The following is a 21,320-nucleotide window of genomic DNA, read 5'->3' as shown; positions in this document are numbered from 1 at the left end:
ATTTCAGCTCTTCTCTTTCTAGCTCACCCTTTGTAACTGAGGTTAAAAATACCACCTCCTTAACCTGCACAAATGAATAAAACATTATGGTTTTCAACATCAAAACCACCAAGATCACTATGCACCTGATTTCCATATATTCTTAAAAGAAGAAATTGGGCCTATCAAATCTATGCCAGTCCACAGAGCAATCAATCCCATTCTCTCTCTTATCTCCTATTCCCCCTCTTATGTCTATCGACTTCACTCAGATACTACCACTGTCTTACACATAAAACCATAAAAACATAAAGGGCTGTGTGCTCAGTCCATTGCTGTTCACTCTGCTGACCCACGACTGTGCTGCAACACACAGCTCGAACCACATCATCAAGTTCGCCAATGACACGACCGTGGTGGGCCTCATCAGCAAGAATGATGAGTCAGCTTACAGAGAGGAGGTGCAGCGGCTAACGGACTGGTGCAGAGCCAACAACCTGTCTCTGAATGTGAACAAAACAAAAGAGATGGTTGTTGATTTCAGGAGGGCACGGAGTGACCACTCCCCACTGAACATCGATGGCTCCTCGGTAGAGATCGTAAAGAGCACCAAATTTCTTGGTGTTCACCTGACGAAGAATCTCACCTGGTCCCTCAACACCAGCTCCATAGCAAAGAAAGCCCAGCAGCACCTCTACTTTCTGCGAAGGCTGAGGAAAGTCCTTCCCCCACATCCTCATCACATTCTACAGGGGTTGTATTGAGAGCATCCTGAGCAGCTGCATCACTGCCTGGTTCAGAAATTGCACCATCTCGGATCATAAGACCCTGCAGCGGACAGTGAGGTCAGCTGAGAAGGTCATTGGGGTCTCTCTTCCCGCCATCGTGGACATTTATACTACACGCTGCATCCGCAAAGCAAACAGCATTATGAAGGACCCCACGCACCCCTCATACAATTTCTTCTCCCTCCTGCCGTCTGGGAAAAGGCTCCGAAGCATTCGGGATCTCACGACCAGACTATGTAATAATTTCTTCCCCCGAGCTATTAGACTCCTCAATACCCGGAGACTGGCCTGACACCTTGCCCTACTGTCCTGTTTATTATTTATTGTAATGCCTGCACTGTTTTTGTGCACTTTACGCAGTCCTGCGTAGGTCTGTAGTCTAGTGTAGCTTTCTCTGTGTTGTTTTTCACTAGTTCAGTCTAGTTTTTGTACTGTGTCATGTAACACCATGGTCCTGAAAAACATTGTCTCATTTTTACTGTGTACTGTACCAGTAGATATGGTCAAAATGACACTAAAAGTGACGACTTGACTTGAACAGAATCAGACATTCAACCCATCGAGCCTGCTCCACCATTCCATCCTGGCTGATTTATTATTAACCCCATTCTCCTGCTTTTCCACTTACCCTTTGATGCCCTTTCTAGTCAAGAACACTCTAAATATACCCAATGACCTGGCCTCCGGAGCCGTCTGTAACAATGAATTCCACAGATTCATCATCCTCTGACTGAAGAAATTCCTCCTCATCTCCGTTTGAAAGGGATGTCCTTGTATTCTGAGGCTGTGCCCTCTCAGTAATGTTTATGCAGATGTTGCCAGGACTTGAGGGCCTGAGTTACAGAGAGAGGTTGGACAGGCCAGGACTTTATTCCTAAGAATATAGAGGCTAAGAGGTGGCTTTACAGAGATATATAAAATGACGAGGAACATAGATAAAGTGAATACACTCAGTCTTTCCCCAGGGCCTGACCCATTGACTTCCACCAGCCCCTTTGTGTGTTTCTCCAGTGCAATTAGAAACACGCAAACAATATTGTTTTTGCCAACCTGCACGCTTTTAGGATACAGCAGAGCACCCAGAGGAAACTGACTTGGTCACACAGAGAGAAACTCCACACACACAGCACCAGCGGTCAGGATTGAACACAGCTGTGAGGAGCAATGCCGCTGATAACAATTACATTACAAAACAGAAGAAAAGTAAAGGTCAAAGGAGTGCCAATTAATATTGTTACCTGTGCTCGTGAGGGACATTGGAGCTCCAGTGTTGGCAAGGTTTCCCACTTTTGGTCCTGGAGACGGTGCCCCTGTATGAGACTCCTTTGTTCACAATGCATTCTCGCATATAATCTAAAAAGACAACATCGGATGACACAAGAGAGAGAACGAGGTAAAATACACACATTAGTTAGATACGATTAGTAACGCTACATTGAGATAACTACTAGTCATGATTATATTAAGGTTGAATCTTCTGCATATCAAAGGGCAAGGACCTAAGAAGAGGGCAGATTTTAACCAGAACCATCCAAACACTCAGAGGATATTTAGATATTCCAGTGTGATAAGGAATTACTGCTGCCTAGTAACCTAACTAAACTAGAGATTTTAACCTCCAATAGATCAGGGCATAGACAGGGTGAAAGCATGTAGCCTTTTCTTCCAAGAGGGGATGGTAAAACAAGAGAGCCTAAAGATCAGTTGTGGACGAGAGATTTAAAAGGGATATTAGGGGTAGCATCTTCATGCATAGGGTGGCACATATTCAGAATGAGCTGCCAGAAATAGTGGTTGAGAAGGGCACATTAGCAATGTTTGAAAAGCCATATAGTTATGTACTGAACCGTACTGGATGTGGCAAGAACACACGTAGCCGAGAGATCACGTGGTGAATCATACGCATGGATGGCTCTCTGTTTCGGTGTGGGCTTTTGAATACACATGTTTCTTCATCTCAGCAGGCCCAAGTTGACTTGGTAAATACATTAAATCCTCCTACTCCATGCCATACTTGCCCTGCGCATATGTAGCAAGTGCATACATAGGAGAAGCCTAGAGGACTATCGGCCAAATGCAGATAGATGGGACTTGCACTCTGGACGTAGTCAGCGTGAACAAGCTGAGCCCAAGCTATTTCCACGCTGCATGACTTTATGACACTCTTGTCTGCTGTTAGTCAAAGGCTGTGCTGGTACATTGAAGCAGTCTGTTTCGATGATTACTGAGCTTGGTTTGGCAAACATATCATCTACACACTGCAACATGGCTGTTGAGGATGGGCTGATGTAGAAGCAATTTCTTGCATATGGTCCAAAAACCTGTTCTAGTCAGAGGAACAGTATTTGTCTAGGCTGTCAGGCCTGCTCAGAAGATGTAGGGAAATAGACCTTAGCTCACAGCCTAGATGGATATTATTCCAGTGAAGTATGTTAGAACAGATGAACCGATGAACCAACCCTTCCAGGTCACAAGCTGATCATGATCATACAGCATCCCTTCAGCAAAGCCCAGAAGCAGGTACTGCCTTTTGTCTGATAGACAATGAGGATTCCAACATGGATACCTGTGTGCTGTATGATAATCAATGTAGTACCACTAACCTCAATATTAGAAAGGCAAAAATTACTTTAAGTCTGACATTGCTATATTACTCACTGAGAGGGAATCATTGCTGTGGTGCCACAGGTTAAGTTTACTAGTTCCCTTTATTTTTACAACAAGGTTTTTAGGGAGAATAAACTCTCAAAATCAATGGTCCATCAGTCACCACACTGGCTTCACTCTAATGCTGGGTTATCCTTAAAGGGTAGTCAGGCACTTGTTACTGCTCTGCTTCCCCAGTTCTGTAGCCATTACCAGGTCACCTTTAAACACAGCCTTTAAATATCGTTGTACTGCTTTCATTTCTTGGAGATGAGCGCAATATTCTGTTACTGCCTTTCAGCCACAAACAGGCAAACTCCAATTTTGAAAAGGAAGGTAATTCTTTAAACAAATCTTATGATGTTTCCTCTGGAATTAACTGATTCCATAGAGGTATTGACGACAATAGCTGCAGACTGACTTTAAGGTTATGAAACATCTTGCTAGTTCCAATCATACTGTTGAAGTAGTTCTTATAATTGTATCTATTGAATCAATTGACTCTGCTTCACCCCTTTAAGTATCATAGCTGATGGAAAAGTATCAGGATAATGAGACTGCCCCTGTCAGCAGGGATACAGTATAGTACTTACAACAGGCATGAGAAGCCCACGTTATTATGAATCCATGCTATCAAGAGTAGCCATCAAGAGAAGCCCATAGAAAATAACAACTATGAGGCAAATAAACCTTTTATCACATCCTTTTTTATTTTGGTGGATCTGATACAGTGTTTCTACATTTATGACCAGAGGTCACAAACTAGGTGACAGAATCCCTATGTTCAGCTTGTTGACACATTTGCAATTTTAAATTAATCTTTCAGAGATCTTTGCTTGTGAGGGGAATGGAGGGATGTATGCATTGTCTGATCTTCCACACAAAGTTTCTTTTCAGGTGCTAACAAATAGTTCCTCTAGAACAGGTGCCCAACCTGAAGTCCATGGACCCCTTGCTTTATGGTCCATGGCATAAAAAAGGTTGGGACCCCCTGCTCTGGAGTGTAGAAGTTGCAGCATGGCAAGAGTTAAGGTAATGTCCGGGCAAGGATAGTTTTCAGTCACCTCAGGCTACAAAAGCCTTTGATGAGCATAGCTTCTTTGAATTTGAACACATACATTAATTTGAATGTAGACGTTTTATGCAGAACATCTGGAGTACTTGCAGAAGGAGGTATTAACAGAAAAAGAGAAATGAGAATAAACTGTGAGGGAGTCTGGGTTTGTTTGCAGGAAGGGTGAAATACAAAAATGGATGGTTAGATGAATCCTGCAGAAAGAGTAGAGAAAGTAAACAAAAGTTAGAGAAGGGAAAGGCAGAAGAAGAACATCAAAGGATAACAGTGTGTACTTCGGTGTTTAAAGAGAAAGCAATGGCACCAAAGTCTGAGGATGGACAAGATAACTATTACCTACTCTAACCCTGACTATCACAAGCACAATTACATCAAGTGGCACCTTCTGAATTCACAGTGAGGCCTGTGCCTACCACAGTCGGAGGCCCCCTCTAGTACCAAAGGCGACAGTGGGGGGAGGGCTGCAGAGGGGATGAGTGATATGTTGATTTAAATGTACCCTGAACTAATCCAATAGAAGCTTTAAGGAAGTGTTTCCCTCGCACTGTGTGTTGGTATAAGATACACAGTACTGTACAAAAAGCAGATGAGGATGTTAATGAACATGTGGAATGCAGACATAGTATATTTCAAAAGTATTCCAGATTAACCCTAGAGGCAGGGTCACCCATCCCATGTTACTGTAAATGAGTTGCAGCACAGGTTAAAGGAAATATGTATGTTACTTGTGTGAGGTGAAAAGAGTTCAGTAAAATTGTGAGTATTTTACAATATTGCCAGAGGTAATTACAACATCAAAGGATTAAAATTATTAAGAGAAATAAGGACAAAATACATGTGTGAGCACTAGACTCCCTGGGCTGCTCTCTGAGTAATACTGTCCATAGTTTAAAAAAATTGTGACAGCTGCCCTATTTTGAATGTTATTTTAATGTGTAGTTCTGTTTTAGGTTGACTGACATGACAGTGACCAAATCTTCGCTAATCATGAACAGTTAAACCTTCTTCTTACAATTTCACTGTAAACTTGGTTTTAACGTTACCCACATTTGACTTACATGTAACTGGAATTATTTTTGCTTCTAACAGCTTAGTTATATTTAGATAATGCTATTCCAAAAGTATTTTTTTCATAGCTCTTTGATTCATGTCAACAAACATGGGGATGGGATGGTGGACACTGTAGGGGAGTGTAAGTGAAGAGAGATTGGCTAGGCTCATTTTGTTATACTAACATGACAGAATAGGCAAGGGATAAGTAAGTAATTTCTCATTCAAGATGTGGTGGTGGATGGGCAAGTTTGGAATTCACTGCAATTCTCACACCTTCTGGAAACAAATGTATATTTTGTAAGAGGGGAAAAAAGTCCCACCTTTCTTCTCATACAGATCAACATGGTTGTGTCTTCTTCGCTCTGTGCCTGCAGTATGACTGGTCCAAGGCAGAAGTTGGCACTCCTTGTTCTGCAAGTCATAATTAAAGGACCTAAAGTGAAAAAGAGAGTATTTTTTTAAACTATTCATTCACTAGGCCTGTACTTGTTGACATTCCAAACTGTCCCTGAATGTTAGCCTATTTCAAAGGGCCGTAGATATAAATAAACTGGATTGGATGATGTGGCAGTATCCCTCCTTAAAGAACTTCAGTGAATCTTTTCTTTCTATGTAATGCCAAATGCAAAATGTGAGTTCAAGTTTATTGTCATTCAATCATATGCATGTATACCGCCAACCAAGACAAAGTTCCTCTGAACCAAGGTGCACAACACAGTACATATAACTCACATTCAACACATAAAGTAATATTACCATAAATAAATTAACAAATAATTTTATTCCAGGATACTGACATTTAGCATAAGATGCACTTACAACACTAGTTAAAAGGTAAACAGTATTATGCTAGTGGCACTTCATATACAATGAGACTTGCATGGTGGCAGGGAGTTCAATAGTCTCACAGCCTGGGAGAAGAAACTGTTCCTTTTTTTTGTATTTTTTTTATTGAAGTTCATCATCAAACAAACATTTCCATAAGATGTATTTCAGACATTGTACATATATATCATTTAATCATATATATCACAAATCTCCACAAAGTATTTATCTGAAAGAAACTGTTTCCTATCCCAACAGTCCTTGTCCTAATGCTATGGTACCTCCTGCCTGATAATAGAGATTAAAGAGATTGTGGGATGGATAAGAGGGTTTCTTCACAAATTCCGTCATGACTCATTCACTATCCATCTCAACTCCTTTCTCCTTTCTTCTCCCCATAACTTTTGATGCCATGACTAATCAAGAACTGACCAACCTCTGCTTTAAATATGCCCAGTGACTTGGCCTCCACTGCTGTCTGTGGCAATGAATTCTACAAGATCTCGCTGGATGGAAAGGTCAAGTCAGAGAAATTTACTATTGCCAACTAGACTTAAACAAAGACCCAGACCCCAGTATTCAGTTTAATTACTTTATTAAGTGATTATGGAGAGCCCATGAAGAGACTCTGCTAAAGAGAGCACAATCATGGCCTTTTATAGATTAAAATACAAGCAGTTCAGCAGTTTTCAGGGGTCTAGAGTTCCTGCTTAGACCTTATCGACAAGGTTCAGGCTGCTTCCATACCTTACACAAGATTAGACATAATGTCCCCATGTACACAATGAGTTCCCCATTAATTAGAAGAAACCAAGTCATTAGTCGTGTAGACTTGAGGGCTAAGGGATCCTCCTTACTACATCCATGTGTTATCAGTCCTTCATCACCAACAAGACGTAGTACTTCTGTGTGTTATCATTTCTTCATTTTATCAGGATTTATTGCTAATTAGTATGAGTAGATAGACCCCATCTGCTTTCACCCTGCTATTCTCATGATCTTATTTACCCTTAATTCTCAGGCTTAATTTTCTTCCACAGGTTACGTTAATTTTTTTTTCTACTGTGCTTTCCTCTTCTGAGCTTTTTTTGTGGGCTGCCTTATGATTGCATGACCTCTCATTGAGCTCTTATGGAATTGGTGAGATAACCTCACATTAACAGAGCCTTTACTATCACAATGTACCAATCCCACTGAAAGTGCACCCACATACCGATGAGACACTCTTTATGGTAAAACATCTCAGGTAGTTTCAGAACACAGAGGTCATCTACTAACAGTGCTTTGGGCGGTTCTTTGAAAGACATATCTAATCCATCTCACTTCACGGCCCTGATATCAAAGCCTTTGAAAAATCTCCTTTTCCATTGGAATTGGTAGTGGTTTATTATCGTCCCGAATTCCAATATATGGTGAAAGGCTTGTCTTGCACACTGTTCATACCGATCAGATCATTACACAATGCACTTGGATAGTACAAGGTAAAATAACAACAAAGTAGAATGCCTGTAACAGCTGGAGAGAAAGTACAGTGCAGGTAAACAATAATGTATAATGAGGTAGATTGTGAACTCAGGAGTCCAACAGGTATCAGGAAACGATTTAGTAGTCTTACTGTATTACAGCATGATAGAAACCATCCTTGAGCCTTGTGGTATGTGCTTTCAGGCTTTTGTATCATTCACCCAATGGAGGATGGGAGAAGAAAGAATGTCCAGGGAGGTGGGGGTCTTTAATTATACTGGCTGCTTTACTGAGGCAGTGAGAAATGAAGGGGAGGTTGGTTTTTGTGATGTCCTCATTTCTCTGCAGTTTCTTGCAGTCACGCGCAAAGCAGTTACCGTGCAATCAGATAACGTCTGTCCTTTATTAGCCCCACATTCAGACCAATAAGCTGTCATCAAATCACATCAGGAGATATTAGAGAAAGGGGAGGGAAGGTTAAAGAAGGAATTCCATTCTTTATGTTTTTGGGTGTTAAAGAAACCACCACCAGTATTGGTGAAAAGGAAAGAAGAATTGCCATTGGGCCAGAGATCTCAAAGAGTTAATGAACTCATGATATCGCAGGAAAGAGAATAGTTAGACCAATGAGGAAATAAGACCTATCTTTCTTTTGTTTTGAAAAGAGGGCATGAGTAGCTAGTTCAAAATATTGCCACACCAGTAACTCATGTAATTCAGCAAGCAATAATGGGTGAATAACACATGACAGTTAGAAATTGGCCTGTAGATCTTGGGCAAAACTCAAGGTTGGAAGATGTGTAAAGGACTTTAGGGTTTTACATTTTCAGAAGTTTCTAATTCTGTTTGAGTTTTCAACATGCAACACAGGCAGCAATAGCTGTGCCATTCCCAGCAGCCTATGTAGCCAAACATAACCCACACCCACCCTTCCTCTAGGTATACCCACATGAAAGCTTCACAGGCTGAAACAGTTGTCCAGGTCAGGGGATGTATACCTGCTGCAAACTGAGGTCCTGTCACTTCAGAGGTCAGCTCCAAGCCTCAAACTCTAGAAATTGAAATCCCTATTCCAAAAGTGGGAAACTCAACTCTGTCTCCAGAGATACTATTTTCATCACAAAGTAAACTTTATTATGTTTGACAAACCTTATTGAATTTTTTGAAGAAGTTACGAGAAATGTTGACGAGGGTAAGGCAGTGGATGTAGTCTATATGGACTTCAGCAAGGCCTTTGACAAAGTTCCACATGGAAGGTTAGTTAAGAAGGTTCAGTCGTTAGGTATTAATGCTGGAGTAATAAAATGGATTCAACAGTGGCTAGATGGGAGATGCCAGAGAGTAGTGGTGGATAATTGTTTATTGGGATGGAGACCGGTGACTAGCGGGGTGCCTCAGGGATCTATTTTGGGCCCAATGTTGTTTGTAATATACATAAATGATCTGGATGATAGGGTGGTAAATTGGATTAGTAAGTATGCCGATGATACTAAGGTAGGAGGTGTTGTGGATAATGAGGTGGGTTTTCAAAGCTTGCAGGGAGATTTATGCCGGTTAGAAGAATGGGCTGAACGTTGGCAGATGGAGTTTAATGCTGAGGAGTGTGAGGTTCTACATTTTGGTAGGAATAATCCAAATAGAACATACAAGGTAAATGGTAGGGCATTGAGGAATGCAGAGGAACAGAGAGATCTAGGAATAACAGTGCATAGTTCCCTGAAGGTGGAGTCTCATGTAGATAGGGTGGTGAAGCAGGCTTTTGGAACGCTGGCCTTTATAAATCAGAGCATTGAGTACAGAAGTTGGGATGTTATGTTAAAATTGTACAAGGCATTGGTAAGGCCAAATTTGGAATATTGTGTACAGTTCTGGTCACCGAATTATAGGAAAGATATCAATAAATTAGAGAGAGTGCAGAGACGATTTACTAGGATGTTACCTGGGTTTCAGCACTTAAGTTACAGAGAAAGGTTGAACAAGTTATGTCTCTATTCATTGGAGCGTAGAAGGTTGAGGGGGGATTTGATCGAGGTATTTAAAATTTTGAGAGGGATAGATAGAGTTGACGTGAATAGGCTGTTTCCATTGAGAGTAGGGGAGATTCAAACGAGAGGACATGATTTGAGAGTTAGGGGGCAGAAGTTTAAGGGAAACACGAGGGGGTATTTCTTTACTCAGAGAGTGATAGCTGTGTGGAATGAGCTTCCTGTAGAAGTAGTAGAGGCCAGTTCAGTTGTGTCATTTAAGGTAAAATTGGATAGGTATATGGACAGGAAAGGAGTGGAGGGTTATGGGCTGAGTGCGGGTAGGTGGGACTAGGTGAGATTAAGAGTTCGGCATTGACTAGGAGGGCCGAGATGGCCTGTTTCCGTGCTGTGATTGTTATATGGTTATATATGGTTATATGGTTATTATACAATAAGCAATAAAGTTGGGATGTTACATTGAGTAACACATGCAAAATAGTGGAGGAACTAGGCAGGTCAGGCAGTATCTATGGAGGAGACTAAACATGCAGCATTTAAATAGGCTGTGAACCTTCATAAGGACTGGAAAGGAAGGGAAGATGCTAGAATAAGAAGGTGGGGAGGCAAAGGAGCACAAGCTGGCAGGTGATATGTGAAAAAGGAGAATGGTAGGTAGATGGGGAGAAGGGTTGAAGTGAGAAGCTGGCAGGTGATAGGTGAAAAAGGGGAATGGTAGGTGGATGGGGGGGTTGAAGTGAGAATCTGGGAGATGATAGGTGGAAAAAGAGCTGAAGAAGAAAGAATCTGATAAGAAAGGAGAGTAAACTATGGGAGAAGGAAAGGAGGAAGGGCATCAGAGGGATGTGATGGGCAGTTGAGGAGAATAGAAGGGGTAAGAGGGAAGCCAGAATGGGGAATGGAAAAGGAGAAAGGGGAGGGGGGTATTTCCCAGAAGTTAAAGAAATTGATGTTCATGCTGTCAGGAAGGAGGCTACCCAGACAGAATATGAGGTGTTGCTCCTCCAACCTAAGAATGGCCTCATCATGGCAGTGGAGGAGGCCATGAACTGATATGTTAAAATTGGAATAGGGAGTGGAATTAAGATGGTTGTCCACCAGGAAATCCTGCCCATTGCAGGTGGAGAAAAGACACTTGATAAAGCAGTCCCCCAATCTACATCAGGTCTCACCAATATAGAGGAGGCCATACTGGAAGCACTGGATACAGCAGATGAAGGGTCCCTGAATGGTGGTGAGGGAGAGGTGAGTGGGCAGCTGTAGCACTTGTGCTGCTTGGATAAGTCTCAGGAGGGAGATCAGTGGGGAAGGGCGAATGGACAAGGGAGTCACAGAGAGAATGTGTGGAAATTACTATGAAGTTGTATAAGACATTGGTGAAGCTTAATTTGGAGTATTGTGTGCTGGTTTGATCACTTTCCTACAGGAAATACACCAATAAGATTGATGGAGTACAGAGAAATTTTACAAGGATGTTACTGGGACCTAAGGGCTTGAGTTATAGGGTAAAGCTTGAATAGGTTAGGACATCATTCCCTGCAGCATAGCAGAATGAGGGGAGATTTGATAGAGGCATATAAAATTATGAAGGGTATAAATAGGGTAAATGCAACCAGGTTTTTTTCTACTGAGGTTGGGTGGGACTAGTACTAGAGGTCATAAATTAAGTGTGAAAGGTGAAATAAATATTTAATAGGAACTTGAGGAGGAATCTTCTTCATTCAGAGGGTGGAGAGATTGCGGAACAAGTTGCCAGTGGAAGTGGTGGATGTGGGTTAGATTTCAACTTTTAAGTGGTATGTATATAGATGCAGAGTCTGGAGGGCCATGGTCCAGGAGTGGGTTGATGGGACTAGGTAGAATAATTGTTCGGCATGGACTAGATGGGCTGAAGGGCCTGTGTCTATGCAGTAGTGCTCTATGACTGACTCTACACACTGGTTAATTGGAGAGGGTTGTACCTGCACTGAAGCTCACTGGTACATTGATGTGCACATTCTTCCTCGGACATAGGCACGGCCTCTATGCGAATCAATCCAAACTGAAGCTGCACTCCCTTGGAACGGTGGTAGTCATTCAGAGGACTCCGCTGTCCTGGAAAAGAGGACATATTATTCTTCAGCCTTATCAGAAATTGCCTGCCCATCAAGGGCTGAAAGGGAAAAGAAACATCAACACTCTAAATTGGAATCACCTTTAATCTCAGATTACAGGTAATGCAGACATCAGGACCAGTGAAAAAGAATGGCTGCTGGCAGTGCCAATATCTAAAAAACGTAAAAACTCATCCATCACTGAAAATGAAAGGTGAAAAAAGACCATTTACAGTCCAGTGACTGTAAGAGCATGAGGAATTTAAGCAGGAGTATGTATTCCGTTCTTGTGCCAGCTCTGCCATTTCATAACATCTCAGCTGAACTTTTGCCTCAGGACTGTTCTCTGACACTAATCCCATTGTGATCCCCTTCACAGCAAGAAAATCTATTGTCCCATCTTAAATATACTGTGACCAAGCCTCCACAGTATTAATTAAAGTATTATCTACAAGATCACTACGTTCACATAGATTTGATAGCATTTGGGTACAATGTGGGATAAGACTGCCATCCACTCTGTCTGTGTGCACTGCCCTCCTTTCTGTCCACTGCAATCCCAACCTTATCATCAAACTGCAGACAAAGGGGGTGCTGTTGTGGTGTGGCAAATCGACCCCTATCATGCTGAGGCCAGGTGGCAACTCTCAGACACCTCCTCTTACTTACCCCTTGCAAAGAACTGCACTCAGGACCATCATCAACTCTGGAGAGCTCCCATCCACTGTCACCAACCACATAGTTCTCTTACCCAAACTGTTCTATTCTACTTCCTACCCAAGATCCATAAACCTGACTGTTGGGGTAGGCCCATTGCTTCTGCAAGCAAATGCCTCATTGAACGTGTCCACGTACCTTGACTCCATTTTATCCCCCTTGGTTCAGTCCCTTCCCATCTACATCCATGGCACTTCACATGTTCTTGATGTCTTCAATAACTTGTAGTTTACTGGCCCTGATTGCCTCATTTTCACCATGGATGCCCAGTACATTAACATTTCTACCCCCATCAAGAAAATCTTAAAGCTCTATACTTCTTTCTAGACAATAAATCTAACCAGTTTCCCCACTCCTCCCCCCCCCCCCCCATCACCACCTGCATCTGTCTGGTAGAACTGATCATCACACTCAACAATTTCTCTTTCAGCTCCAAACCCAACGTGTAGTCATAGGCACCTGCATGACCCCCACCTGTGCCTGCCTTTTTGTTGGCTACGTGGAACAGCCCATGTTCCAAGCTTTCACTGCTAATGGTCCCCAATTCTTCATCCACTACATCGATGACTGCATTGGTGCTGCTTCATGAACCCATGCTGAGCTTGTCAATTTCATCAACTTTTCTTCCAGCTTCCACCCTGTCCTTAAATACACTTGGTACATTTCTGACACCACCCTGCCCTTTCTCAATCTCTCTGTCTCCATCTCTGGAGTGAAACTGTCTACCAACATCTTTTATAAACCTACCAATTCCCATGGTCCCCTCCTTCTTGATTATACCTCTTTCCACCTTGTCTACTGTAAAAGTCCCTTCTCTTAGTTTCTTTGTCTCCACCACATCTGTTCACAGGATGAAGCTTTCCTTTTCAGGACATTAGAGATGTCCTGCTTCTTCAAAGTACAGGGTTTCCCTTCCTCCACCATTGATGGCACCATGCCTGCATTTTCTCTATTTCCTGGACATCTGCACTCATTCCATCTTTCCGCCGCCTTAATAGGGTTGGAGTTCTTCATACCACCCTGTGAGCATCCACATCATTCTCCACAACTTCTGTCATCTTCCATGGTATTCTACCACCAAACCTTCCTATTTTCTGTAAGGATCGCCATGATTCCCTAGTCCATTCATCCCTTCCCATTAATCACCCTCCTGCCACTTACTGGCAAGTGGAAGAAGTGCTGCAGCTGCCCATTTATCTCCTCCCACACCTCCATTCAGGGCAACACTTCCCCTGCAAGTTTGTTGGGAGTCACCTACTGTATCCATTGCTTCCTCTACATCAGTGAGACCTGACGTATATTGGGAGACCGCTTTGTTAAGCACCTTTGCTCCATCCACAACAAGCAGGATTTCCTGGTGGCCAGCCATTTTAATTCCAATCCTCATTCCCATTCTGCCACGTCGGTTCATGGCCTCTTCTATTTCCACGTTGAGTCCATTTTCAGGTTAGAGGAGCAACACCTGATACAGTATTCAGTCTGTGTGAGCTCCAACCTGATGGAATGAATATCGATTTTTCTAACTTCTGGTAATTTTTCCCCTCTCCTCCCTTCTTCTTCCATTCCCTACTCTAGCTCCACACTTACCTCTTTTCTTCTCCTCGTCTGCGTATCACCTCCCTATTCCTTCCCTTTCTCCCAGGGTCCACTCTCCTCTCCTATGAAATTCCTTCTTCTTCTGCCCTTTACCTTTTGCACATATTATCTGCCAGTTTCACACTTCACCTCCTCTCTGCTATCCACCTGCTTCACTTATCACCTTCTAACTTGTACTGTTTCCCCTCCTTCTACCTTCTTACTCTAGCTTATTTTGCCTTTCCTTTCCAGTCCTGATGAAGGCTCTATAACAGAACGTTAATAGTTTACTCCTTCCCATATTTGCTGTGTGACCCATTGAGTTCCTCTAGTAATTTGTCTGTGTCACTCTGGCTTTCCAGCATCTGCAGAGTCTCCTCTTTAAATGTCAAAACAAGCACCATTCCTCTTTCCCACCCACCAATGAACATACACAGTCCTCCAACCCCAAGACAGGCTGTCTTCTTTGGCTCCTGATGGATTAGCAGATATTGGGCCTTTCCCATTGATTGGAGTACTGCGCAGAAGCAACTGGAGCATTCCCGCACAGGTCCGACAAAGATTTTTGATGGGGAAACCAGTTTCTATAAAGGAAAGGTACCACTTAGCAGAGCGGTCATCATGGTCGTCAGAGTAGTAAGGTTTTGGCTCAACAAGGCATCTGCGAGAACAGACAGAAGCAAGGCAAGTAGGTAGGTTCATTCTTTACTTCTTATTTAAGTCTAGAGACAATGTCTACGGAGCCAGCGTTCTGTTCTGGGTGTCAGATGGGGAATTTTCCAGGAGACTCCCAGCCTCCCTGATGGCCATATCTATGCCAGGTGCATTGAGCTGCAGCTCCTTAGAGGCCGTGTTAGGAAACTGGAACTGCGGCTCGATGACCTTCAGCTTGTTAGGGAAAGTGAAGCAGTGATAGACAGGAGCTACAGAGAGGTAGCCATCCCAAGGCTACAGAAGACTACTATGGGGTGGGGGGGGGGAGGGAGAGATGATCTACCTGAGGGAAGCAACAGCGGCCATGGCTCTGGCACTGAGTCTGGCCCTGTGGCTCAAATGGGTTGGGAACTGAAGAGGATGGCAGGAGTACTAGGGGACTCTATAGACAGGGGGACAGATAAGGTGACTCTGTGGACGTAAAAAGGAAACATGCCTCCTAGGTGCCAGGGTCCGAGATGCTTCTGGACGCGCCCACAATATCCTGAAGTGGGAGGTGCACAGCCAGAATTCATGGTACATGTTGGTACCAACGATGTAGGAAGAAAAAGGGAGGAGATCATGAAAAAAAAATATAGGGAGTTAGGAAGGAAGCTGAGAAGCAGGACCTCAAAGGTAGTAATTTCGGGATTGCTGTCTCTGCCATGCAACGGTGAGGATAGAAATAGTATAAGGTAGCAGATAAATGTGTGGCTGAAGAATTGGAGCTGGGGTCAGGGATTCAGATCTCTGGATAATTTGGACCTCTTCAGGAGAAGGTGGGACCTGTACAAAAGGGATGGGTTGCAATTGAATCCGAAGGGAAGCAATATTCTTGTGGGCAGATTTACTAGAGCAGTTGGGAGTGGTTTAAACTAATATGGCAGGGAGGTGGAACCAGGATGATAGAGCTGAGGATGAGCCAGCAGGTTTACAAGTAGATGATGGGTGTAACATGAATGTAAAGAAGGACAAGCCAATGTGATTGGGTACAAATGCAGACAAAGAGTTAAATTGTACCACAGAGGCAAAATTCAAAAAGGCAGAGAATGCAGGACTGAAGGTGCTGTATTTAAATGTGTGTAACATTCGGAATAAGGTGGATGAACTTGTGGCGCAATTAGAGTTTGGTTGGTATGATGATGTGGGAATCACTGAGTTATGGCTGAAGGAAGGCCATAAGAAGGGAACTTAACATCAGAGGATATACTTTGAATCAAAAGGACAAGGTGGCGGTGTAGCCCTGTTGATAAGAGATGGAATTACATCTTCAGAAAGTGATAACATAGGGTCAGAGAATGCTAAATCTTTGAAATTGTTAAGAATAAAATTTCCATTATGGGAATCATATATAGGCCTCCAAATAGTAGCCAAAATGTGGAATTGAGATTACAAAGGGAGCTGGAAAGGGCATATAATAAGGGTAATAACACAATTGTAATGGGGGATTTCTGTATTGGAAAAACCAGGTCAGTATCGGATCGTATGGGAGAGAATTTGTTGAATGCCTACGAGATGGCTTTTTTGAGCAACTTGTGCTTGAGCTTACTCAAGTAAAGGCTATCTTAGATTGGGTGCTGTGTAATAACCCAGATCTTATTAGGGAGTTTAATGTAAAGGAATGCTTAGGAGACATTGATCATAACATGATTGAATTCATACTGCCATTTGTGAGAGAGAAGCATAGCTCACATGAATCAATATTGCAATGGATTAAAGTGAATTACAAAGCCATGAGGGAGAAGCTTGCCCAGGTGGATTGGAGGAGGATACTGGTGGGGATGACAGCAGAGTAGAGATGGCTGAAGTTTCTGGGAATAGTTCACAAGATGCAGGATAGATATGTCCCACAGAGGAAGAAGTTCTCAAATGGCAGGGATAGGCAACTGTTGTGGATGATATGATACAAAGATAGGTGGAGGAGTAGGTAGTGCTGAGGAAGGAATGCAATTGCAGCAGGACTCTGACTAATTGGAAGAATGGGCAAAAAAAGTGGCAGATGTAATACAATGTTGGGAAATGTATGATAATGCATTTTGGTAAAAGGAACAACAGTGCAGACTATTATCTAAATGGGGAGAAGGTTCAAACATCAGTGGTGCAGAGGGACTTATGCAAAACTCCCAGAAGGTTAATTTACAGGTTGAGTCTGTGGTAAAGAAGGCAAATGCAATGTTGGCATTTATGTCAAGGGGAACAGAATAAAAAAGCAAGGAGATAATGCTGAGCCTTTATAAGATACTAGTCAAGCCACACGAAGAATATCTCAGAAAGGATGTGTTGTCATTGGAGAGTCCAGAGGAGGTTCACAAGGATTAATCCGGGAATGAAGGGGTTAACAGATGAGGAGCATTTGGCAGCTTTGGGCCTGTACTCACTGGAATTTAGAGTAATGTGGGGGGCGGGGGAGCTCATTGAAGCCTACCTAATGTTGAAAGGACTAGATAGGGTGGATGTGTGGAGGATGTTTCCTATGGTTTGGCTATCCAGAACTAGAGGACACAGCCTCAAAATTGAGAGGTGATCCTTTAGAACTGAAGTAAGGAGGGATTTTTTTTCAGCCGGAGTGTAGTAAATCTGTGCAATGCTCTGCCACAGACTATGGTGGAGGCCAAGTTCTTGGGTGTATTTAAGCTGGAAGTTGATCGTTTCCTGATCGATCAGGGGATCAAAGGATATGGCGAGAAAGCAGGTGAATGGAGTTGAGCGGGATCTGGGATCAGCCATGATGGAATGACAGAGTAGACTCATTGGGCTGAATGGCCTAATTCTTCTCCTATGTCTTATGGTCTCCTAAGACCATAAGACACAAGAGAAGAATTAGGCCCTTATCTTTTTTAGCAGTTTCATGTGCAGCGTCTTGTCATAGATCTTCTGAAAATCCAAGTTAACAACATTCACTGATTCTCCTTTGTTTATGCTACCTGGTAGAATTCCAACAGATTTGTCAGGCAAGATTTCCCCTTAAGGAAACCGTACTGACTTCAGCCTATTTCCCAGTGACCTCACATAGATATTGAAGTTTAATCACTGACTTATTGTAGGAAATGTTGCAGGCATACAGCAAAGATGCAATGAGCATTTTTTTTAACAAATTAGTTGGAGGGATGAATATTGATGCTGGAGACACCTCAGGTTGTCTTCTTCAAAATAAAGCACTGGCCTGAGAGATCTAAAGGGGTCTCAGTTAATATCCTGTCCAAAAGTTGGAATCTCTAATAATTAGGTTCTAACTTCCTGCCTAATTGTTTTATTTCTTCCCTTTAATATTCCACCTTTTCATGCCCCTAACCTGCCTAATACATTTTGATAAAAACACTGTTGTCTCTGTAAAATCCTTCAAGTTCAGTGGAATGATGAGAACACCAATATCAGAGAAAGACAACACAGGAATAGAGTTAGGCCATTCACCCATCGAGTCTGCTCCACCATTCCATCATGGTTGATTTATTATCCCACTCAACCCCATTCTCTTGCTTTGCTCCCCCCCCCCATAACCTTTGTTAGCATTACTAATCAAGAACCTATCAATCTCCACTTTAAGTATAACCAATGACTTGGCCTCCACAGCCATCTGTGGCAATGAATTCCACAGATTCACCACTCTCTGACTAAAGAAATACCTTCTCATCTCAGTTCTAAAGAGATGTCCTTGGATTCTGAAGGTATTCCCTCTGGTCCTAGACTCTTTTACCACTGAAAACATCTTCTCCACATTCACTCAATCTAGACTTCCAATATTTGGTAGGTTTCAATGCAACCCTCTTCATTCTTCTAAACACGATTGAGTACAATCCCACAGTCATCAAACTCTCCTCCTATGTCAACCCTTTCATTTCAGGATCATTCTTGTGAACTTACTCTTGACCCTCTCAAATGCCTGCACATCCTTCCTTAGATGAGGGGCCATAGCCTACTCACAATACTCAAAATGGGGTCTAACCAATGCCTTATAAAGATTCAGTGTTACATCCATGCTTTTATATTCTAGTCTTCTCAAAATAAATGCTAATGTTGTACTTGCCTAACTTACTACCAACTCAACCTTTATCCTTTAGGGAATTCTGCACTAAGACTCCAAAGTCCCTCTGCATCTGCCATTTCTGAATTCACTCTCTGTTTAGCAAATGGTCCACACATTTATTCCTTCTACCAAAGTGCATGACCATTCACTTCTCTACACTATTCCACCTGCCACTTCCTTGCCTGTTCTTCATATCTGTCCAAGAACTTCTGCAGACTCCATGCTTCCTCTACACTACCCACCCACAAACTTGACCACAAAGCCATCAATTCCGTCGTCCAGATCATTAGCATATAATATGAGAAGTATTGGACCCAACACCAAACCCTGCAGAACACCACTAGACACAGGTAGCCAAAGAGAAATGGCCCCTTTATTCCAACTCTTTGCCTCCTGCCAGTCAGCTAATCTACTGTCCATGCTAGTACCTTTCCTGTAGTACCAATGGTTCTTATTTTTTTTAGCAGTCTCGTGTGCAGCACCTTGTCAAAGGCCTTCTGAAATCCAAGCAACAACATCCACTGACTCTCCTTTGTCTATCCTGCTTGTTAGTTCTTCAACAAATTCGAACAGATTTGTCAGGCAAGATTTTCCCTTAAGGAAACCATGCTGACTCAATCTATTTTATCATGTGCCTCAAAGTACCTTGAAACCCCATCCCTTAGAATGGTCTCTTAACATCTTGCCAACCATTGAAGTCAGGCTAACTGACCTACAATTTACTGTCTCTACCTCTCCCCCATTTTAAAGAGTGGAGTAACAAAAGCGATTTTCAGTCTATTGGAATCATTCTAAAATCTAGTGATTCTTGAAAGATCGCTATTAATGCCCCACAGCTCTTCAGTTAAATCTTTCGGAACCATGGGGTGTAGTTCCTCTAGTCCAGGTGACTTATTTACTTATTCAGCTTCCCTAGAACCTTCTATATAGCAGCAGTGACTGCACTCACTTATGCCCCTTACACTCTTGAATTTCTGGCATATTGCTGGTATCTTCCACGATGAGGACTGAGAAAAGAAATCTTATCGAGTTCATCTGCCATTTTTTTTGTTACCCATTACTACCTCTTTGGTGTCATTTTCCAGTGGTCTGTTATCTACTGTCACCTCTCTTTTACTCTTAATATATCTGAAAATACTTTTGATATTCTATTTTATATTAGTGGCCAGCTTACCTGCATATTTCATCCTTTCTCTCCCTAAATTGTTGTTTTTTTAAAGACTTTCCAATCCTTTAGCTCCTTACTAATTTTTGCATTTCTTTTGCTTTTATGTTGTCTTTGACTTCCCTTGTCAGCCATGGTTGCCTAATACTCCCTCTAGAATGCTTTTTCTTGTTCTTTGGAATGAACAGATACTTTGCCTCTAAATTACTCCCAGAAACCCCAACCATTGCTGCTCTGCTGTCATCCCTGTAAGTGTTCCCTTCAAATCAACTTCAGCCAGCCCTCTCTCATGCCTCTGTAGTTCCTTTTACTCCTCTGTAATACCAATACATCTGATTGTAGCTTCTCCTTCTCAAACTGCAGTGTGAATTAGATCATATCATGATCACTGCCTCCTAAGGTTTCCTTTACTTTAAGCTCCCTAATCAAATCTGGTTTACTACTCAATCCAGAATTGTCTTTTCCCCAGTGAGCTCAACTACAGGCTGTTCTAAAATGCCATCTTGTACACACTCGACAAATGATTTCTCTTGTGATCCAGCACCAATCTGATTTTCCCAATCTACCTGCAGATTGAGATCCACCAAGACCCATCATAACATTGCCCTTTTTACATGCCTTTTCTATCTCCAGTTATAATCTGAACCTCATGTCTTGACTATTGTTCGGAAGTTTGCGTATAAATTCTACCAAAACAGCAGAGGCTACCTCATTAAATGCATTTAAGACACAGTTAGATGTTTGCATAATAGGGAAATTAAGGGTTCTGGGGAAAGGCAGGTAGGTAGAGTTTAATCCACAAACAGATCAGCCATGATCTTATTGAATAGCGGAGCAGACTCGATGGTCTTCTCTTGCTCCTATTTCTTAAGTTCTTATAACATACCCGTTTATCCTCCTATTGTGTATGCTTCCAGTACTAACCCTTAAAGCCATTAGGCTTGCATTTTTAACATTCTTCATTGCCTTGGCATTATTTTGCACCGTGGCCATTTTTCTTTTTTTGCCCTTAATTTCTCTGTCTTCCACTTCTGCTTCTCCCTTTCTTTCCTTTGTATCTATCCTGTTTCACATTCTTCATTTTGCATAGATTGCAAAATGTCTGGAACTTGAAATCCAACCCTCCCCAACAGTACTGGAAAGGACATTGGTCCCAGTCTTTCCCAGTACAGTTCATCAAGTCCCATGTCCCAAAGAATCAGTTCCAATATCATTCTTTTCCTTAAAACACACCTTAG

General features: G+C 42.4%; 1 protein-coding gene across 6 annotated transcripts in view; it reads right to left on the bottom strand.

The window, feature by feature from the left end:
• mst1 (macrophage stimulating 1) overlaps positions 1 to 21,320 on the bottom strand; it is a 172,146-nt gene that overhangs the window by 93,243 nt on the left and 57,583 nt on the right. For 5 of the 6 annotated variants that reach the window (XM_059944517.1, XM_059944522.1, XM_059944519.1 and 2 more), the window contains 3 exons: positions 11,777 to 11,909; positions 5,862 to 5,974; positions 2,006 to 2,120 (listed from right to left, as the gene is read on the bottom strand). In XM_059944517.1, coding sequence (XP_059800500.1) covers positions 2,006 to 2,120; positions 5,862 to 5,974; positions 11,777 to 11,909 — 361 coding nt within the window. The remainder of the gene's footprint in view (positions 1 to 2,005; positions 2,121 to 5,861; positions 5,975 to 11,776; positions 11,910 to 21,320) is intronic. The other variant, XM_059944523.1, reaches the window with a different exon arrangement.

The sequence above is a fragment of the Hypanus sabinus genome, chromosome 19, assembly GCF_030144855.1.
Source record: "Hypanus sabinus isolate sHypSab1 chromosome 19, sHypSab1.hap1, whole genome shotgun sequence".
Lineage (NCBI taxonomy): Eukaryota > Metazoa > Chordata > Chondrichthyes > Myliobatiformes > Dasyatidae > Hypanus > Hypanus sabinus.
The sequence above is the reverse complement of the archived record's forward strand: the minus strand, read 5'-3'. Positions and strand labels throughout refer to the sequence as shown.